This window comes from Tachypleus tridentatus, chromosome 1 (assembly GCF_004210375.1).
Source record: "Tachypleus tridentatus isolate NWPU-2018 chromosome 1, ASM421037v1, whole genome shotgun sequence".
Lineage (NCBI taxonomy): Eukaryota > Metazoa > Arthropoda > Merostomata > Xiphosura > Limulidae > Tachypleus > Tachypleus tridentatus.
Genome location: NC_134825.1, coordinates 100,703,109 through 100,725,893, shown reverse-complemented (window position 1 = coordinate 100,725,893; position 22,785 = coordinate 100,703,109). Strand labels below are relative to the sequence as shown.

Sequence of the window (22,785 nt, the reverse complement as noted above, 5' to 3'; positions counted from 1 at the left end):
AGGGGACAGTAGGGGACTCAAACCTCATAGATAATGATATTTTACCAAAATAAACTATATATAATAAATTATTTTTTCATGTACATACACAATCTTGCTATTATAATAGATATCAGTACAGTACTTACTATATGTAATCATTTAAGAAATGTATTTTTTTCCTGTTTCTATTTTTTTTAGCAATTGAACTCATTCATCAATGTTAGAACTTGTACAGAATAATTTAATTCACATGAATTAAGAAAATAAATATTTACCATTTTCTTTTTTCTTTCTCAGTAGTAGTTCTTAATAAAGCATGTTTATTGTTGTTCTACAAGAGTTTTGATTGTTTTAGGTATTTGCACAAAGCTCAGAAAAGGCAGTATAGGCTAACCACCTCCAAAACAGGAAATACAACCAGTCAGCAATGTCTACAGACCCAAACTAGGAAGAAGTTTTGCAATACCAGTAAGTAAAACACAAACTACGAGGAAATGCAGATTCAACAAGTTTTGTAAATTATTCCAAACAACTCGGAAGCTAAGATTCTAAATGTATAAGGCTTAATGATAAACATATGGCATGCTTTAATCAATATATGCAAGAAAAGATTAGGTTATGCATGCCTACTGAGGGTATATCCCTTTTTGTTATGAATACAAAAGGATGAACAATGAAAGATGTGTATTATTATCTCGTCTTTTATTTAAATGTTTGTTATACAATGTTTTAGGTTCATTTATTGCTTTGATATTCTTTTAGGGTGGCATCTGTTTCTTTTTGGCCGACCCCTTTGTAAAAGTTTTTCACAGTAGCATTTAAAATAAAATAAAACCTGCAATTTTAGACTAAAAAGCTGGAAATACATTTGGAAAGTTATTTTTACTTTTATTAAACAGCATAAAAAATAGAAAAAAAAGCTTCTAAACAAATGTTTCTTGTAGTCTTTATCTGCCCCACACTAACATTATTCTAGCAATGCAATAATACTTCTGTATTTTTCTCACTGAATACATTCCATAGTATATTTTACATTAACATCACTTTCAATCTAGCTACTAGTCAAAACCTGATTCTCCAGCTGCTGGTTTAATATTTAATTAAATATTAAGTATATTTTACAGCCAAAACATTTTTAATCTGGCTACTAGTTAAAACCTGATTCTCCAGTGACTACTTTAATATTTAACTAAAACTTTTAAGAATCATGTTGTATTAGTGGAACTTATAACACACTTTTCACTAAAGCTTCCATGCATTTTCAAGTAAAATATGGCACTGAATGATTTGTAAGTGTTACTCTAATGTGTTGTTTTACCACAATCACAGTAATCCTGCTTTTATTGTCCTCCTTACAATTGTTTTATAACTTTTACTCAGTCAAGAATGATTACTCACAAAACAATTATTAGTATGGAAATATTACAACCTTTTAAATTAACCTTAGATATCCATTTGAAACACAAATATTACATACTTTCATGAGCTAATTTCCCAATATTTTATAAGTATAAAATACACTATTACTCTACATATACATATTTCATGCTTTCAATGCATTATTGTTCACTATAATTAAGACAGAACAATTTTTATAAATCCAAACTAACATTTTATAACCATTTAATCATTTTTCATACTGCTATGACAGTCACTCTCAACTAATATATGATTCATGAGAATATTTTTGTTGTACCAACATAATTTTTGTTAAGCAGTTATTTATGGTTTCAGAATTGCTAAATCTTTATAGTTACTTTTTACATTACAAATGAATCCTTCCTGGAAATAAATAAATGGAGATATACAACTCCTAAACATCACATATACTTGCATTTACAGTGATTCTGCCTGCAATGCAAATAGCAATCCAACAAGTAAAACCATCTCAAAAGATACATATCATAGTTTTGATGTAAAAAAAAAAAGTTTTTTTTGAAATTCTTAATTGAAATTATGTCAGTTTTTTTTATGCATGCAGTCTGTACAGTTTCAAGGTACGACTACAGGAGTTAAGTTTCACTGAAGTGAAAAGAATATTTTCTAAGCCTATTTTTCATTGATAGACACACAACTTATACAATAATCTTCAGAAACTGTTTATTCAGAGCATTTTTATCAACTGTGCATTCAACTGATTATGTACTATTCTAATTCCCAAAATAATTTTCATATAATTCCTTAAAGTTACAACATTTCTTTAATTATTTTGTTTTATAAAACTTCCATGTTTTTACTCATTGCCAAATATTTTCTTAAAAATATAGCTCTAAAGCTGAAACAATTCAGTTACTTTTGTCAAATTTTAATTAAAAATGTAGAAATTAATATGGTCATAAGGCTTTCTTATGGGTTTTTATTAATTTTGTACAATTTTTTTTTTTAAAAAACCTTCACTGTTTTGAATGCATTTTTATTCAGTATCAAACATGTATAAAATATACTATTAAGACTTAAAATTCATTGTCAGTTACTTTTCCTGAAAACTCAACCTAAATTAAAAATGGTTGTATAAATATATAAAACAATTATAGTATATGCAGTTTAATACAACTAACTGTATAACTAAATATACCTTTATTAATTAAAAAATTATTTCATACAACCTCCACTGTTCTGTATAACTTAAACCAACATAAAATGTATATAATGTAAACCATTGCTGAGGTAGAAAAACAGGCATATAATCACTTAGTTTGCAAATTCAATTTTTTTAAAGATAATTTTAGAGTGAATAATCCAAACATTAACTATTTTTAATGCAAATAAATTTTTTTGTAAAGAATAGTACAGCACTGAAAAAGCTGATATATGTATTTTATCTGAATCTTCTAAAAGAATTAGCATCTACATTTGCTTAAAAAAACCAGGTACAAAGGGCACATTGAATTTTATTCTTCAAATTATATATTAAGTACTTCACATTTGGATCTTAAAAGGTTGAAATCTATACAGAACTTCAAAAATTAGCTTTCATTTTACTTCAGATTTTTCCACATTTATTAAAGTAGTGCTTTTAGAAATAATACAATATAATAGTGTATTTACTAATTTACATTTTTATATGACATATAATTTCCTTTAAAAAGAATATACTGATTCAGTGATACCAGAAACGTCTATTTAAACACAAGAGCCCACTTCCTTATAAGATTTTAGAATTGAAATAATCTGTCATTATTTTTTAAAAGAGTTTGTAACTTAATTATTTTAATATTTTTTGTTTTATATCACCATTTATTTCCCTTATAACAGAATACAGAATATTATTACACTTATCTAACCTATTAAAATCATGTACCACGTCATAATTATTGTTCTTTCATCTTACAAAAACATACATGCACTGTATGTACATGTACACAAGTTAAATAACCTAAAATATTTACGGAAGTTTACTACAACCATAATAAGTGGAATCCCAACAAGATAAAAATTTACAGATTTAAGATTCAGAAAACTGTGCCTTACGTCATTACAAAAACAACCAATCAACGTTAAAAACCATCAGAACAAAGGTTCAATTTATTTAGTTGGTTTCTTCAGAACAGCCTGGAAAAAAATAGAGAAACTAAGTAAAAGTATATATATATTAATTATTCTTTTCAGAATTTTACAAAACCTTAAACAGATCTCTAACTCTCAAGGCCTTACAGATTAAACAGTGTAACTCTAATAAGCAATTAAAATGTAAAATATCACATTAATGGCATATTTCTTTTAATGAAACACATATTCATGAAAAAATAAAAATTTTAAAATAAGGGTAAAAATTACCTTTTGGTGTTTTCTTATAGTACACAATTTTAAACAAGCAACTTTTTTTTTTAAAGAGAGGTGCATGCAATATGACAGTCTTAATACAGATATTTTCAATACATATGAAATGATCTCTATAAACATGTTCATTTATGGAAAAACAAAATCAAAAAACATTTTTGAATTATATGTTTATCAATAAGATTTGTTTAAATATCAGAATACTTTACTAATTATTAAATTATATATGATACAGCTGCCATAAAGTTAATAATGAAGCCTTACACATGAAGAATGTGACAAAACATTGTGTAAATACTCTTAAAATTGAAATGAAATAGCTTAATTACAAAATTTCTTTCTACTTAACATGCAAAAATGTACTATAATGCAGTGTTAGTTACAAAGAAAATTACTGGCTTCACATTTTTCACTTTGGCATGGAACATGTATTACTTTACTGGTGTGAAGCCAGATAAAGTATTACATCTGGTTTTAAAGTTAAAAAGGAATCTAAGCCACCTGTTAATTATTCTTTATGCAAACATTTGTTAATGGTGGGTACAATTTACATTCAGAGATCAGAAAGCATTAATATTATCAATTAATTCCCTAACAGTTTTTAATTCAATTAACACATCAGCATACAACATTCCAGATAAGCTAGTAATATGAAAAAAAAGGGGGTTACCCATATTTTCCATAATATTTGAACAAAAATAAGAAGTAAATAAGAAGTGTTTCTCCAAATAAAAAAATAGCAAACAAAAACATTTAATTAAATGAACTTTGAATATGGCAGTAATGAAACCTGAAGTTTTGCTCTAAAAAACTTGATTTACAAGTCGAAATGTTTTTTTATCAACTAACAATCATTTCCTGGCATAACAAATATGTTATTGATAAGGAAAAACTATAAAAACATTTCTTCAGCAATATGTTTTCCAAAATGATGGTTGCTTTGAATTTCCCAGGTACTGCCTTTCACTAATTCTATTTCCATGATTAGATTATATTTCTAATTTCCTGTTTCTAAACAAATAAAATTTTGATTTGATTGCAAAGGAATAGTATACATAACAAAATATATAATCTAACTTGACAGTCTATATTTTCAACAACATGCATGGAGTTTGATTTTACTTGTAACCTTTCAGATAGAGTAAGGATAACCATTTATATTCATATGCTTGCAATCTACTCACTAAATTTGGTACTATGATCCAAGACCATATATAACCAACCTACTTAACCCACTGGAAGATTTTGACACCTTTTTATGAAATACATGCAAACACACATCCCATGGGTAAGGAAAGCATTATTAAACAAGAACAATCCAAAAATCAAAATTCTGGCTTTCACACACTGTAACCCATTCATGAGTTTACTGTATAAATTTGATTTAATTTTTTTAAATCACTTATTTTGCATAAAACCTAATAATAGCTAACCAGTTTGACTGCTGTGTAAATAAAAACACTGTACAGTATTGTGCAAAGGTGATCTAACAGGGTCAAAAGTTTGACTTCAGACTACTGTCAAAGAACACTGGAAAGTAAATCGCAGATGAAATGTCAAAATTTAATTAATTTTTATAATTTAGTACAAGAGAAATTTAGTGGAAGTATTTGAATTCATAAAAGTTAATATCTGGTGCGTCTCCCTTTTGCTTTAATAACTGCATATAGTCTTTCAGGTATTGTTGCAACATGTTTAATTAAAGTGTCCTTTATATTTTTACTCCAAATTCCTCTAATACATTCCCATAAAGTTTCTTTGGAAGTAACCTCTGATTTGTGAAGTTTCTGATCTACCAAATCCCAGATATCCTTAACTGAGTTGAGATTGGAGATCTGTGAGAGTCATTGCATCATTTAAATTACTCCAGCATCTTCTTTCTTAGCTAAGTAATTTCTGCATAGGTTGGATGAATGTTTGGGATATTTTCTTCTTGATAGTAGGATCCTTTACCAATGGTATGTAAACTACTCAAAATATCTGATAGTAATTGTGTTGGTCTATTATTCTATCTGTTTTGCAAATATTTCCTGTTGCCTCAAAAGAAAAACACCCCCACAACATCACACTGTCTCCCCCATACTTTATGATAGGTGCTGTGCATTTAAGTATTTTTCATCTTTCTTCCACCAAATACACAACATACACTTTGAATGAAATATTTCAAACTTGGACTCATCCATTCATAATATCCGTTTTCAATCATCAACAGTCCAAATTTTTTTTTTACTTTTTAGCAAATTTCAGTCTCTTAACAATATTTGAAGATTGAAGTAAAAGTTTTTGAACTGCCACATAACCAAATATTCCATTCTTCTTGAGTTTTCTTAATACTGTAGATCTGGACACTTTTCAGTCATTTGGTAAATAGTCATTTATCTTGCTATCTTTCTTCTGTCCAAATGGTTGCATAAAATAAAAACACTCAACATCAATATCACTGCCTCTTCTTTCCTATTTTCAAATTTACCTGTCTCAGTCTCATGATTTACAGTGTATTTGACAGTGTTTGAAGAGCATTTGAAGTTTGCAGCAGTTTGTTGGAGACCCCACCCCAAACAACATTGCATTAAACTTTTATGCAAACTTCCTGCTCTAGCAACAATTCTCTATGCTTTTTAGCATGAAAACAAAAACTTTATATATATATATATATATATAGTGTTAAACACTGTTTTTTTATCAAGGTTTATTTGTGAAGTGCTATTATATTGATTTATAATATAAATATAGATATATGCTAGAATATCTTCTCTTCTAGCATATATCAGTACCTTATTCTAGCTCCTTGTTAGCTTCTTTCTACATAGTTAAGGCAATGTATGGGGTACCACCACAGTTATTTCAAAACCTAAATTTAATCATACATTCATTCAAGCAAAACCATTAAGACATGCCCTTGGTACAAGTATACGAGAATTCTAACAAATGACAAGAATTCTTATCCTGACTCACTCAACTGTCAAAGGGATCAGTGAAGAGTTCATAATGTTGAAATTTACATTCTGTAGTGGCACGCAAGAATTAACCCCATAAAATGGAAGGAAAAAAGGCAAAATATTCTCTTGTCTTAATATCTTTGTACAGCATTGTATGTGGTTCTTAAAACACCTTACAACATACTCACATTAAACTTGAGGGGTTCTTCTTGAACACTACACAAAACCACTTCCACTAGCATGAATACACTGATAACTTGGACAAGCTTTTCATCATTTACCCTTTCCGCTTTCCATACTAGAGTTAGCTTTGGTAAGTCTTGTTTCTTTTTGTACTCCACTTTTTGTAATGGCAATTTCTAAACAAAAAGTAGTACAAATAAAAATTTAGAAGTTATACAACAATCAGACAATAAAAACTGCATTCCATATCTCACAACACCTTCTAGCATATTCTAAATATCTAATAAATACACTTTTAATATAGTTAACAGAAATATCCAAGCTGTGAATCATAAATTTGATGGAGATCCTTTAAACAAGATGTCAATAGCTTGGTTGTTACAGCTGCAGTCAATATTAATGCACTTATAAATACTTTTATAAAACAACAAATTTTATGTAAAAAGTTATGGAGAAATGTATTTTCATGGAATTACAACAATTAACATTTTCATGTCACTCAAGAGGTTTAATGTGAAATGTTTAATCTATCATACACTTATTACATAATTTAATTTTGAGATTCCTTTTGTACTGGGTGTTGCTATATATTATGCAAGCTTAGAAGTACAAAACATTCTAAATGTGATTAGTTATAAATCATAAAATTCAGTATAGTCTTCGTTCGACTGATTGTTATAAAAATACATCTCGTATCTGGTGTAGATTTAGAAATTAAACAAATAACTACAATTTGAAAGTGATTTTTAAGTTATATACTGGGTTGTAGAGCAGTTATTGACACCACTAAAACACTCCATTTCAAATTTCTAAAAAATTTAAAAAAAATGCTAGAAAACTGTTTCACTTTCTTCTCCAATTATTCATCTGTGCATGTAGATTTCTTTTACTGTTTCAACCCACACATCCTGTACACACAACTTTTTATACTGTTTTAAATTCTGCATCACATCTATATGGGTAATAACTTTCTTTTAATATCTATCTTACACATCCTTACACAGATGACTTTCTTCTAGTTCTTTAACTTCCACATCCTATGTACAAAGAAAATAACTTTCTTCTAGTTTTTTAACTAGCACATCCTACGTACACATATAATGCCTTTCATCTAGTTCTTTAACTTACACATCCTATGTACACAGATAATACTTTTCTTCTAGATTTAAACTTGCACATCAAAGACCTTAATGACTAAAATATGTACCAGGACATGTATATAGATGTTCAGACAAATGAGAGAAACTAACCCAACTACACTTTTTCAGATCATTAAATAAACTCTTTGGAGATGGATGTGTCTGAGAAACACATTAGGTATATAATGCTTTACGAGTTTAAAAAAGGCAACAGTGGAACAGAAACTATACAAAACATTCAAGGCGTTTATGGTGCAGTGTCTCTCAATGATAGAAAATGAAGTTCAGACCAGATGACTACAGCCTAAGCAATACAACACATTCAGATCGTCCTGTTGAGTTTAAAAATTACTTGTTGCTGGCTGCACTTGATGAAGATTGTGCTGTAACAGCTGAAAAACTAGCACAGAAGCTTAATTCAGCCCATTCAACAGTTCACTGTCATCTGCAACAACTTAGAAAGATGTCAAAACTTGGAAAGTGGGTCCCCCCATGATATGACAGAAGCCAACCTTAGAGTAACTCTTGTGAACATAGCTCACCTTTTTTGGACAGGTTAGTAAATGGAGATGAAAAATGAATATTTTATAAAGATGTTAAGTGCCACATACAATGGCTCAGTGCAAGTAAATTGGCTAAAGCACAGCCCATAATGGAACTTCACCCTAAGAAATTCTTGTTAAGTGTTTGGTGGGATATTAATGGTGTGATCCACTTTAAGTTGCTGCCACTCAATGTAATGATTACATCAGACTTCTACTGTCAATAGTTAGAGCACTTAAATGTTGCACTGAAAGAAAAGAGGCCTACTTTGTAGATGTAATTCTTGTTGTATGGGGCCATGCACTGATCAAAGACTGAATAGCTAGACTGGGAAAAATTTCCACATTCTTATTATTTTCCAGATGTTGCCCCAATCTGATTATCATCTGTTCCAAAGTTTGCAGAATAACCTTGATGGAAAATAGCTTGGAACACATAAAGATGTCAAAACTACACTGTCTACATTTAAGACCATACTGAAACAAAGCGTTAATCGGTAAACACGTAACGAAAATTAGTCATTTGTGTTCAAGTATTAGCATTGTCAACATCTCCCACTGATATCTCCTGTGTTACATTGGGTAAAAATATGGCAAAGGCTAAAAAGCTGGCAGAGTTTGAAAGTGGCAGGATTGTCCAGCTGCAAAAGCAAGGTCTCTCTCAACGTGCCATCACTGGTAAGATTGGGCATAGTAAAACTGCTGTTGAAAATTTCTTAAAAACCCTGAGGGATACAGAATGAGAATTTCAAGCTGTTGGCCAGATAAAATGTCACCGGTGTTCAGCAGGAGGAATCGACGGGTTGTCCAGCAAGACCCCAGCCGATCGTCGAACCAAATTAAGGCCCTTACAGACACAGAATGCAGCTCAAGAACAATAAGACGGCATCTACGAGAGAAAGGCTTTAAAAACCGTAAACGCCTTCAAAGGCCATGCCTCCTTCCACACCACGAAACAGCTCGGTCAAACTTTGCCAGAACTCAGAACCAAACATGGGACGTAGAAAAGTGGAGGAAGGTTTTGTTCTCTGATGAGAGAAAATTTAACCTGGATGGTCCAGATGGCTTCTAACGTTACTGACACAATTTAGGATATCCCACCAGAGACATTTTCTACACGACACAGTGGAGGAGGTTTCATCATGATCTGGCATGCTTTCTCCTTCCATGGAACAATGGAGCTGCAGGATATACAGGGGCGTAAAACAGCAGCCGGCTACACTGACATGTTGGAGAGAGCATCCTTATTGACTGAAGGCCCTTGCTTGTGTGGAAATGACTGGATCTTTCAGCAGGACAACACTGCAATCCACAATGCCCACATGACAAAGGACTTTTTCATGGCAAATAACATGATTCTTTTAGACCATCCAGCGTGTTTGCCAAACTGAACCCCAATGAAAATGTTTGGGGGTGGATGGCAAGGAAAGTCTATAGAAATGGACGTTAATTCCAAACAGTGCATAATCTTTGTGAAGCCATCTTCACCACTTGGAATAACATTCCAGCCAGCTTTCTGCAAACACTTATATCAACCATCCCAAAGCGAATGTTTGAAGTTATTTGTAATGAAGGCCGTGCAACTCACTACTGAAACCTCTTGTTGGGCATTTCCTACCGTGTTTAGGACTTCTTTTTGGTATGGTCTTAAACTTTTGATCAGCTAGTATTTAGGCTAATTTCATAGTGTTCGCATTTTCCCTATTAAATGCTAAAAAGTTTATTTTTATTTTCCCTTTTCTTATTTTCATCTTTCAAAGCTATACTCAAATAAGTGGTCGAGTCTAACAATGCAAAATGCATATTTTTTCTTTATGTTCATTGGCCTCAGGACTTTGGGCAGCAGTGTATATATATACAAAGTTTTTCTTTACTTGTGATTGATCTTTCTTTCAAGACCTAAATGCTATGTTATTCTTCAGTCATTTTAAGTATCTTAAACAGCTTGTTTACTGAGAGATTTACAAAATAAATCAGTAGCATCAATGTTACATACTTTTAAAACTACATATAAACATTAGTTCATGGTAGTGACTAAAAAACAAATACATAAGATATATAGTCTACCTTAATAAGAAGAGGTGTCTCATTTTTTCTCAATTTGCCCTTGTTAAAATTACTGACAAGATATAAAATTCTCTTTCACCAGTGTAACTCAGTGACATGCAGTTTATTGAATGATATACTGGGCTTCATATATATTTTTAATATTTTATTATTTATGTCTTAAAATCATTACTAATAAACAATGTTTATGCAAGAAAAAAGTTATGCTGTTTTGTTTTCTACAGCAAAATAAAAATAATTCAGAGCTTACATCCAAATAAACTCTCTTCAAGGTTCCCATCCTCAAAATCAAAACATCAAAAGAGTGATCCATTATACTCATGACCATTGCTCGCTCTTCTAAAGGACCACATTCCTGAGGGCAAAAATCATAGTAGTAGAAACAAAATTGATCATATTTGTGCAAGAAACAAATTTACAAAATCACAAAGAAATGCTTTATCAAAAAATTCATATCATAACCAAAAAAGACAATTTGGTCAAACATATTAGTGAAGTACTAAAGAACATATGTTTCAATGCATATTTAAGATGACTAAAAACAACAAACCACAATAACTTTTCTTTATGTCAAAGTTATCTTCCTCTATTCCTTTACTTTGAAATGTCAACCAGTAGAAAGAAAACTGGCTAGTGTCACCCAATTCCAATGTCTGGGCTACTCTTTACAATGAATACCAGGAATTGACCATCACATTATAATGCCACTATAATCTACATGTTCAGTGCAAGGTTTTGATCTAAAATCTACAAGTTGCAAGTTAAGTGTTCTAATAAAAAAGACAAATAACATTCAAGATCATACATGTAATGCATGAAAACATGTACCATAAAAAACACTATATCATGGTATTAAAGCATGTTTTCAAATGTAATTCCATCATTAATGTTTGATTAAAAAGGAACATGCCTTTTAAAGGAATATTATAGGTGTTACAAATATTTCTAATAATCGTATAAATACAAGCATTACAAATTAGGTTTTGTAGTCAGAAACAACAAACAAACAAAGTATCTTTGTTTTAGGCATATAAGTAAATAACATTAGTTCACTTGAGATTGTACAATATGCAGTGGAAAAGCTTAAAAAATACTGTACTGTACTGAGTAGACTGGAAATAGACAACAGTTTTGAAAGTAAGCTGATACGATACCAATGTGGTAAACTTAGTGGCAGTATTGTTTAAGCTGTTATTTTAAGTGTTTTGCTGTTTTTTAACTTTGTTTTACAATCACTGAAAAGTTTTATAGTACATTCAAGATCATACATGTAATGCATAAAAACATGTACCATACAAAACACAAAATGAGAGGAAAAATATTACTAATTTAAATTTAATCTCACCTATCACATAAAGTATAATTTACAATGCACCAGCAGTGGAATTTTTTCAATCAATGTTAATGGTATGATTTTTGTTTTACATTTATAAATATTATAGCTTTTACTACATAATGCTCATAACCAACAGAACCTATCCAACTGTTCTAGAATACAACACTTTATTGAAAAATTTAACAGCTTTACAACAGATATTTTTAAGGCTGCTGTATTTAGAGTTACACAATCTGCAGAGTTACAGTATTTTATTAACATTTTAATTGGTCTAATGTTGCAATCACATAATAACATATTTGATTGATATTTCAAATGTAATAACTAGAGTATAAAGCCACTTTTAATATCTGTGATTTAAGTTCCAATGATTTTTAAGGAAGATTAGCTATCATATGAAACAGGATTTGACACACTTTTGACTTCAATGGTAAATAAATGAATCTAGTAACTTTTCGAAATGTCTGTATATTGTCCACTATTTGTGTAACATGTTGGTTTGAATAGCTGCATCAATTCTCACAGGTGATAAATTATTTGTACAGTAAAATCTGTCTAAGGTGGAGTCACATGGGACCAAGTAAAATTTCCAGATAACATGCATTTCCTTAATTACATATAATTTTTGAGCATAATGTTATACTTGCTTAACTCAAGGGCAGTAAGATGTTTGTGAATAAGGTTATCATACTATTTATGCTATATTTATTAGAAGAACAACAAAAATAGACATTCAAAATACACACAAGTACACAAAATCTTAATCAATTTATTTGAAGTGTCCAATTTCTACTGTTTCGTTTTTTTAATAGACTTTCTCATGCAGTTAAAAGAGAATGCCAATTCTACAGCCTTTTCATTAAGTTCATTTTTCCCCCTTCATTTTTGCATATAATTTGATAGTGTTAATATAACTTAACGCTTGTGATGAAGTAGGAATTTCTATTTCCTCACTATCTTTTCCATTTTGTTAAACTTCTGAATCCCTCACATTGTTACCATCTTGCAATTCTATTACAGATTGTAAATCAAATGCACCAATTTCTGTTAAAACATTATTGTTAATGTTCACAAAATTTTCCACATTCACAGAATCATCTGCACCAATCTTCTCAATCAGAGTTTGGATTTCTCTAAAATCGTAATAACAAACAACTTCTCCACAATCTCTGCCATTATCAAAAATAAGTCCACAATTTTGAAAGCACTTTATTATGCATTTGATTGAATGACTTAAAAATGCAATTACATCTTGCATATCAATTTCCATGGTCATTTCACATGCTCTCTTGCAGTTGTCAATATTTGCAATAATATACTGAAGCATCAATTTTCTGTATTTTAATTTTATACACTGTATAATTCCATTATTTAGTGGCTGTAGAACTGATGTTGTACATGGAGATAAAAAGACTAAACAAACATTTGAAAAATTGAACTTTTGGGTGACATATTTTCTTGCTCCATTCTTTTCTTTAATTTGTTCAAAAATTCCACTTGTTATCCATGCTTTAATATTCACTTTCCATTCCACAGGAAGTTAATTCTTCCTTAACTTTTTGAAACAGCATGGATTTTCACTTTTACCTATTACCCATAGTTTCTCTAGTTTTCCATCAGCAAATGCGACCAAAAGTATAGTCAATCGTTCTTTTGAATAGTGACTTCCTGAATAATGACAGCAGAAAAAAGAACAGAATATATTTAGCCAATACTTACTGTAACAAAATATCAGAGAATTTATTGATATTTAAACAAATTATTAATTAAACAAGAACTTATTAATATAAAGAAATTAATATTCAATAAAACATTTGTTTGTTTTTTTTGCCTTACTCAGGTTCTAATCTTACTCGTTGATAGATGAGGTAAGTGAAAGATAGTTTCCTGTCCTTGTTATCCATGTTCTGCCACAAAGAAGGCCATTTTATAAGAGAAATCTTAAGATAATGCTGCAAAATTTTGATATTTATGGCTTGTACAGGTTTCTGTTCTATGCAGTTTCTGGCTTAGACAGGTTTTACTATATTACCCACACTGTAATACATTTAAGCATGAGCCTTGATGTGAATAACTATTTTTATTCTGCAAAGTATAATCTCAGACTCCAACAGGTGTCTGGTATAATTTCTATGTTGTTTTATAAGCTTAGCCAGATGCTTATGACTGCATAAATGTGGTCAAATCCTGTAAATGAACCTCACCAAATGATCCCAAAAATGTTCTATTACTTTGGACCAGTTGCTGCAAGAGATTTACAATATTTCAAAATCTGGTATGATATTTGGAAAAACATTTTAACCTTAGGTCACAGAATATGTTTATTTAAGATATCTACATATACACAGGCATTTTGATGTGCACATACTTAACAGAAATGTTTAATGGTAACTAAGCATAGTGGTGTTCACACCATACACCTCCATTACAAACCTTCCTATCTGAAACAGTACAATTGTTAAGTATTAACCCACTTTTGTTTAACCAACTGTTAACTTAACTGTTTCCTTCAGTGCAAAAAAATTGAAGTCAAAATCACAGTGCTGGCAGACTTAAACACAAGTTGTAGAGAATTTTGAGGGTTATTTATGGTTCTATTGCATAACCCAGCCTTTTCAAAATACCTATATTTCTGAAGTCACAGCAGCACAAACTTCAGATAGTACCTATTCACATGAAGCCATAGTAGATACACTAGAGCCATTGTGATTTTTTGGCAAAGATAATTTTTGGTATTTTTTCACAATCCCTACATTTGTAATAGAAAACCTGTCAAAACCTCCATGTAAATATATAATCCACCTCTAACCATTACTTTCAATGAAGTCTTAACATTGGCAAAGGAGGTAATGAATATTTGTTATGTTCCAACAGCACTTTGAACATCCATTAGATATTTTACTGATAAGTTTCTAATGCTGTTGAATGGTTTCCTGTTCAATTCATGATATTTTCAAATCTTTTACAATAATGATGTATCACAGATGTATTCCTGTACTTATATTCACCAAATTTCCTTGCAGAATACATTCGCTTGGCATTGTCACATGTTTAAGGAGAGTCAAGATACTTTTAAGAGAGCAGCATATATTTTGCCACAAGAATTTTTTCATCTCTACACCATTTCATGTTTAATAAATCAATCAAGGATCTGACAAAGTGAATTTACTTCATCTTTTACTTCTAAAGACTTGAATATGTTTTTCCTTCTTTCCACTTTTCCTGTTCACATTTTGAAAAGATCAATACATTTTGTGCCACCTCAACTTGGTAATCAGGAAAACACTGTTCCTGAACTTGATAAAAAAATTAGTAATTCAAGTTCCTTCCCTAAAGTCATAAGTTGTAACCTTTAATTTAAAGCATGTATTCTGAGATGAAACTAAGCATGATCTCTGTATTCCAATATTAGTCACAACTTATCACTATAAAATTCAATTCAAAACAAATTATTTATGTGACACTGTTTTCTCTTTCATTCTAAAAAGCAGAAGCAGCTCTTGGACTAATTACGTGATATTGCCCTAAAACTGTTTCTTAATGAAATAGCAGTATCTCCCACTCCTTAAATGGCATGGCTCAACTTTAGCATTCAAATATAACTTTGGGCACAGAAGTAATTTCTCATTATTTAAACCTCAATGTATTTGCAAACTAAGTCACACAACTACTACAATACACAAAACACTAAAGTACAAAGTTTATTCTTCTTTTATCATAGCACAAATTTATTAATCCAGCTAGATACCTAATTGCAATTTTTAAAGAATCATTATATATTTATGAAAAAAATACCTGATTATCACAAAACACAAATACAGAGGTATAACTGATTTGAGAAACACTTTTATAAAAACAATTTTTGACTCACCTTGACAAAGATGGAAAGGAATAAATCAGCACTGAGCTCCTGAACCCGTTTTCCTGCCAATTTCTTGTCATTACAGTGACTGGCTTGTCTTTGAAGATCCTCAACACTGATGCTGGGAGGTGACTGGTAGCCTAAATTTTAAACAAATTACATGTCATACTTTTATATAATCAAATATTTCCTTTAAATCTTGCACAAACTATATTTCCCCTATGACACTGTTGTTTTATATGCGTAGTCAGATTTATTGTTCTGAGAAAATGTTAGTAAATATTTTTAAATCCCAAACATACTTTCAACATATTTCAGGTGTTGTATGAAGTTCTTGATGCTGTTGAATGGGTGCCTTAAAGTATATAACCTGACACTCTGGGACAGAGATATTTTTTTGATAGCTAGAGTCAGTATACTACAATCCTTGGAAGCTATAACTGTAATAAATGCTTAATAATCAGAAAAGTACAGATATTTTGACCAGGAATGTTTATAAATTTTGAACATTAGAAATTTCAATGAATTAACTTCGGATGTTAGTATTTCTAGGAGGACATTAAATATCTTCATCGGTAAAAAGGCAGCTTGTAAGTAGTATGAGAGTAGCCAAGAAAAAAAGCTAGCTAGCTAGCTTAAGTGAGGCATAACAATATCAACTTAGAATTAATTTGCTCGTTGTGGACCTGGACCATCAATAAAATATTCAATTCTAGACCAGATAGAAAACTCAGTACAGTTTGTAAGTTTATAAAACTCTCCTATATATAAACCAATAATTGTAATAACAGTTTGTAAAAACCATTATTAGAAGTTGTATTATTGTTTGTATATTAAAATGTATTTGTGTTAAGAAAGAAAATTGTGTGCAGCCTTGTTGGCAATTATCATATATTTGATACATATTGACATTAAGTTAATTAACTTCTAAATTCAAATTCAAATTTCCAGCTATTTGAAATCTCAATACATAGTTTACACAATATAATAAATTGAAGACTTGTCAAAAATTAATTATAACACGTAACAACATTCACAACTCTGGCTTGGCCTGCATACTGTATTGTATGCTCAAATTAATAAATGAATAGCAAGCATTACAGTAAAGTTAAAATATATAAAAGCACATGCATATTTCATCTGTACCTATCTCAATGTATATTATTTTATAGGTATGCCCAGGTAGATATTCATATTAAAATAATTCTGAGTTGAACACACTGATATAATGCTATCCAGTGTAGCTGACTGTGGAACAAATTTTAAGCTATGTTATGCTGTACAACACATTTTCAGAGGTATTTTTGGATAACTAAACTGTACAAGATTGTGTAATTTTGGACTTCTCTGATAAATGTAAAAATAAAAAATGAAAATATAAACAAATATTCATACATACCAAGGTTTTTAAGGGCACCTGGCTCTATTTAGCATACTTTTAAAATTCAAAGTTTGTAATTCATGTATACTAACATGCTTTTTTTTCTGCAAATTAACAGTGATATAAACACATATTTCCTTGAAGAAAGAATGAAATATTTATTGACAAAAGTCTCAAACTTACCTAAAGCAGCTGCCAACAAACGATGGACAATGACATCTGCATATCGTCGTATAGGAGATGTAAAATGTGTGTACAGTGGCACATTAAGAGCATAATGATGAAAACATTTAGGGTCTTTAACCCAACCACAACAAAAATACAGGGCACGCTGAAAAGAAACACTATATGCATCAATTTCTTGACAAGCTAATTACTATAATCAAAAAGTAACTCTTAAATACAACTCACACATTTTTTTTGCTCTAAAAAATTTACCTTTTCACAACATTCAAAAGCTTTACACTAGAAACTCACATTATCTTCTTCACATCAAAATAAATCCTTTTTTTACAATTCAACTTAGAAAAAGTTATCACTAGTTTATTTTTTTTATAAAAATAATTACATGCATCAATTTTTTTAAAATTAATTCAGACCTAGGTACAAATTATAAAATGTTTCATAATGATCAATCTCCCTTTGAATAATTTATTTTGGGAAATAATTTGTCCATTAAAATAATAAAAAAAAAGTAAGTGCTTTAAAAATTATGGATTTGTTTAACATCTTTATTTCCACACAAAGGCACACTGCATTGTACTCATGAGTTGTTGACACAAATTTTCAACAGATGTAAAACCACCAATTATCAGCAAAACTAAACAAAATTGCCTTGCATCAGAACTAGGCAATTAGTAGAATTTACTAAATGATTAATTATCTGGTTAATTATTGATTACATTCAACTAACTGATTACTTATAAGGCCTTTGATAGTTGGAATATTGACAATTACCAATAATCTGAAACAATTTCTTGATCAAAGCATGTGGTCTAACTTCTATTAATAAAGCTCAACTCTGAAAATACCTATAAGCAAAGCTTAAATTATCTTGAATAAATCAGATAATAAACTATTTATGTCAAGGTAAAATGAATATACATGTGTGAGAAGTAATTTATGGAATCAGAAGGAAAGTTCAGGTAACCTAAATAAGAATAAACCACCAATCTAGAATTTTTTTGTTTTTTATTAGTTCTCTTTGGACATTTTTACTGTTTGTGAAAACATTTTAATGTTAAGGTATATCTGTTTGAAAGCTACAAAACTGCATTACAAGATAATATAATGATTCACAGAAGCATCATATGGGAAACACCAACCTACATTATCAGTTTCACTGACATACAACAAAAGCCTCAGTTATAGCAGTGAATCCATGCTGAGTTTATAGGCTTACAATGCCAAGAAGTGGATCACAATACCTATGATGAGCATTTTTATAGCTTTGAACTCTTTCATTTAATTTTTATAAGTAGTAATTATCTGTAAACTTCCATGGCAACCAAAACAAACCATCAGGTTCAAAGTAAAATTAGTTTCCTCAAAAGAGGGTCAAAAGCCACCTAGAGGGATCATGTTTAAACTGCTCTCACCATTATATAGTAGTGTGATGTTTGTCAGTCAATCAGGAGACATAAAAACGATGTCACAAAGGATGATTAATGTTGCAATTTGTACAGCTGTAATGTCAGTAAAACATAAGCATGTCATGAATCGAGAAGAATTATGCACTCTGGAGGCTACAAAACAGCATGACATACAAGCTTCAAAACAAGAATTAAAAATATTTGTTACTCTTAACATAGTTTTATTCACTCTTTATGGACATCTTGCACAGGTACATCTAATATAAATGTTAGTTTTTAATGACCAATCTTTAATAATGTGATTGCATATTTATACTCCATCTGACATTACAATAAGAAAAAAGAACTTGGCCAAAACATTTTATACTTGTATTTATTTTGATTCACATTTTACTAAGCTACACAATAAACTGGTATCCAAATACCACTTCTCTTTATGGAAATTGCCACAAAATCAGCAATGTCATCACATCAAAGATTTGATTGTTTGTAGTTAAGCACAAAGCTACACAAAGGGCTATCTGTGCTCTGCCCATCATGGGTACTGAAACCCAGTTTCTAGTGATGCAAGTCCACAGACATACCACTGTGCCACTGGAGGGCCAAATCAAAGAAACCACCTACTGTTGCAAAATTAATTCCAGGAACAATAATTAGAGTTTGGTCAATGAAACCTTCTTAGTGAGGTATAAATGGCCTCTCAGTTGTGTTGTATTTATCAGTAAGACCAGTCACTACTGCTGTGTGATCTTTTCAGGAATAAGATAATTATCTAAAACTCTAGATAACCTCTAGTGTAAATAATTGTTTTGTATGTATGTTTGACTTGTTTTCAATATATAGTTTAAAACAAATATATTGTGTGGTGTATCTCTTCATTTATAGTACACAACCAAACAGCAACTTGTTGTTATAGGATTATTTGATTACTAAACAAAAGTAAATATGAGAAAAAATAATATCAAATAATACCTGTGCTCTTTACTGTAACTTTTATCTGCTATCATAAGCAGTTTGTACAGGATACTATATATTACCTTTACTGTATTCTGTGTGTACATCATCATATGATAATATACACACTTAACCTGTAGTGTGATTTATTTACATTTTGCCATAACTAATTTATACACTTAAGTCCTATTACCCTTATGAGTATTTGACCAATGACTGAAAACTACATAATTCATAACTTTTTTCATGCATAGCATAGCAAATACTTTGCAGACTTACAGCTGCATAGTTGTACATTTTGGCCTATTATCATTGCCACTATTTTTGTTTCAGTTTTTTCTTTCTATGAATAGTGCACAATATTTTAGTCACTTTGATAATATGCTATCAGTGAAATTTTCATTGCCTAACACAAGATGCTAAGGATTGTATTTAACAACATCTCTTGCCTCAAAACAGATGTACATTTTCTTAGTCATTATGTATCTAGCACCATTTTCTGGTGATGGTAAAGAATATTTACCCATTATAACAGTTTTTTAGATGAACAACATTTATTTCAATATTTTCTTATTCAATGATGTGGAAACATGTCTGTTTCATGTCTATTTGTTGATAACCATTCAGTTAATGCTCCAAATTTCAAATATTATTCATGCAAGTTTTATTTTAACAGTATAGAATAGATAGATTTTTTAACAATTTTCTAAAAAAATCAATTTCACCAGAAAAAGTTCTTCAGTGTACAATTATTTCCCTTTTGAATAACCATGTTAACAAAATATATATCCTGAAAAAAAATGAAACACCAACAGGTTTAATCATTTTACAGAAATATGTGAAATCAGCTATAAATTTTGACTTTAAAAAGCATAAATGTTTATTATTGTATAATGGATTTTTTTTAGGTGATGTACATAATAAGACATAATACAGATTCTCAGTTATAGTCATCATGTTTCCTTACTGAATAACCATCACATCAATAAGTTATGTGAAATGAAAGTTCTGAGTTTTAGCTGTGGTAAGCCAAATCATAACCATAAGTTATCTTGAAGTATTATCTGAACTAAGGTTTTATACATTATTAATTGCTGTGTTTCTAAATTTAAAGAGCTTGGATGTGAACATTTTGGTTGTTAGACAAAATATACCACTTATTTCCACTTTTCTATTTCTCATAAAAAGTGTATAAAGTAAATGAAATTCTATGATATATCATTTTGTTCTTTACTTTTTTTGTTTGGTAAAAAGATATTCTATCAATACTTCATACTAATTCAGAAGTGACAATATTGTATTTTAGGAGCTCCTTCAGCTAATTTTACAAAATCTTCAATCCCCCTTCAGTTAGCATGTAAAGCAATGAGTGTCAGAACATTTATTTATCAAAAGAATGAAATTAGTAATTATATTTTAACTACAGAAACCCATGTCTAACAATGCCACAGGATAAAGAGCTTGAACATTTAATATATTTAACTCTTTGAATATAGGGAGGAAGATAGGTATTCAATGTTTATTGGCACAAAGCTACAAGGTTATCTGTGCCAGACAAGATGTGGTACAGTATAGGTATAGGGCAATTAAGGTAAAAAGTAAAATATGTAAAATTAGGAACTGCAAGAAAGACTGAAGCAAAAAATACACCCTTGCTGTCAGTCACCTGAAGTTGGCTTTTCCAGTCCTGGGTTTGTTCAAGTCAAAATAAAAATTGAAATGTGTAAAAGAAATGAAACTGTGTTAAAACATTAAAATGTGTAAAAGAAATCATGCTAAAACACTATGTAGTCCAATAAAAAACCTTAAATTAAGTGTAAAAGACCAATGGCTCTTAAAAATGTAAAAACATGAGTGAGATGGGCAGTATCACCTATAACATGAGCCAAAGTCAAGAGCAAACCTGCCTTAAAAATATCTTTAAAATGGTGTCATCGTTCTAGGGTGTAACGACAGCATGATAATAAAATGTGGATGATTGTGATCTGAGTGCCACATAGATCACACATTGGTGCAGCAGTACCAGATAAAAGAAAGAGGTCATAGTTTTTTAACCCACCAATGTGTAGCTTTGCCAAAACAACCTCCTCTCTTCAATCCTGACAGAAGCGAGAGGGCCAAAGACCAAGAGAAGATTTGATTTGAAAATGCTTGTTATTGTATTGCTCATTCCAGATTGCCTACCATCTGGTGTACAGTCTGGATTTGATAACTGGACCATAGTCCATGTATGGAATGGGTACTGGGATGATAGATCCAGAACAGACACACATTGCTGCTCTGTCGGCCAGCTCATTCCCACAAATACCAACATGACCTGGTATCCAAAAGAATTAGACGAAAACAAATGAGAGAGTAAGATGGTCCAGTTTGTTTTTGCTATTGATGAGAAGAGGGTGGTGACTATCATGGAATGATTCCAGGGCCAATAGACAGCTGACTGAGTCCGTACATATTGTACAATTTGTATATTGCATTAGTTCAAGGGTTTAGTTGTAGGGCAAGAGAGATGGCATACAATTTGGCAGTGAAAACAGAAACTGTAGGGGGAAATCTGTGTGCCAGAATCAAACTGTCACAAACCATGGCAGAGTTACCCGATTTGGAACCATCTGTATATATAGGAATGGATGGATCATATGAAAGATGTTCAGCAAAGAAAGAGTGATATTTCCAATCAGGTGTATCTGCATTCCTCAGATGAGTCAAAAATAGGTTACAATTGGGGACAGTAATTTGCCATGGTGGAACAGGCTGATTTGAAGAAACTGCAATGTTATTCAAGAAGAAATCCAATTCTTCTAATTGTGCCTGGATGCAGAGACTGAAAGGAACAATGGCAGGTTTTCTGTTATTAAAAAGTGTGGTCCATTGTGGTTGGAAAACACAACTCCAGGTAGGATACTGTGGTAAAGATCGAAGGTTGAAAGCATACATTAGAGACAGTTGCAAATGGCAAATATATAGGTGGGTTTCATGAGATTCTGCATATAGACTTTGCACGGGAGAAGTATGAAAAGCTTCAATG

The 22,785-nt window shown here is 30.7% G+C and overlaps 1 protein-coding gene across 3 annotated transcripts in view; it reads right to left on the bottom strand.

Moving 5' to 3' along the window:
- Positions 1–849: 849 nt before the first annotated feature.
- The window catches only part of Dis3l2 (Dis3 like 3'-5' exoribonuclease 2), a 112,152-nt gene continuing 90,216 nt past the window's right edge, over positions 850–22,785 (bottom strand). For all 3 annotated transcript variants that reach the window (XM_076514873.1, XM_076514854.1, XM_076514863.1), the window contains 5 exons: positions 17,395–17,542; positions 15,840–15,970; positions 10,883–10,987; positions 6,890–7,060; positions 850–3,534 (listed from right to left, as the gene is read on the bottom strand). In XM_076514873.1, the coding sequence (XP_076370988.1) occupies positions 3,508–3,534; positions 6,890–7,060; positions 10,883–10,987; positions 15,840–15,970; positions 17,395–17,542 (582 nt within the window). In that variant the 3' untranslated portion in view covers positions 850–3,507. The remainder of the gene's footprint in view (positions 3,535–6,889; positions 7,061–10,882; positions 10,988–15,839; positions 15,971–17,394; positions 17,543–22,785) is intronic.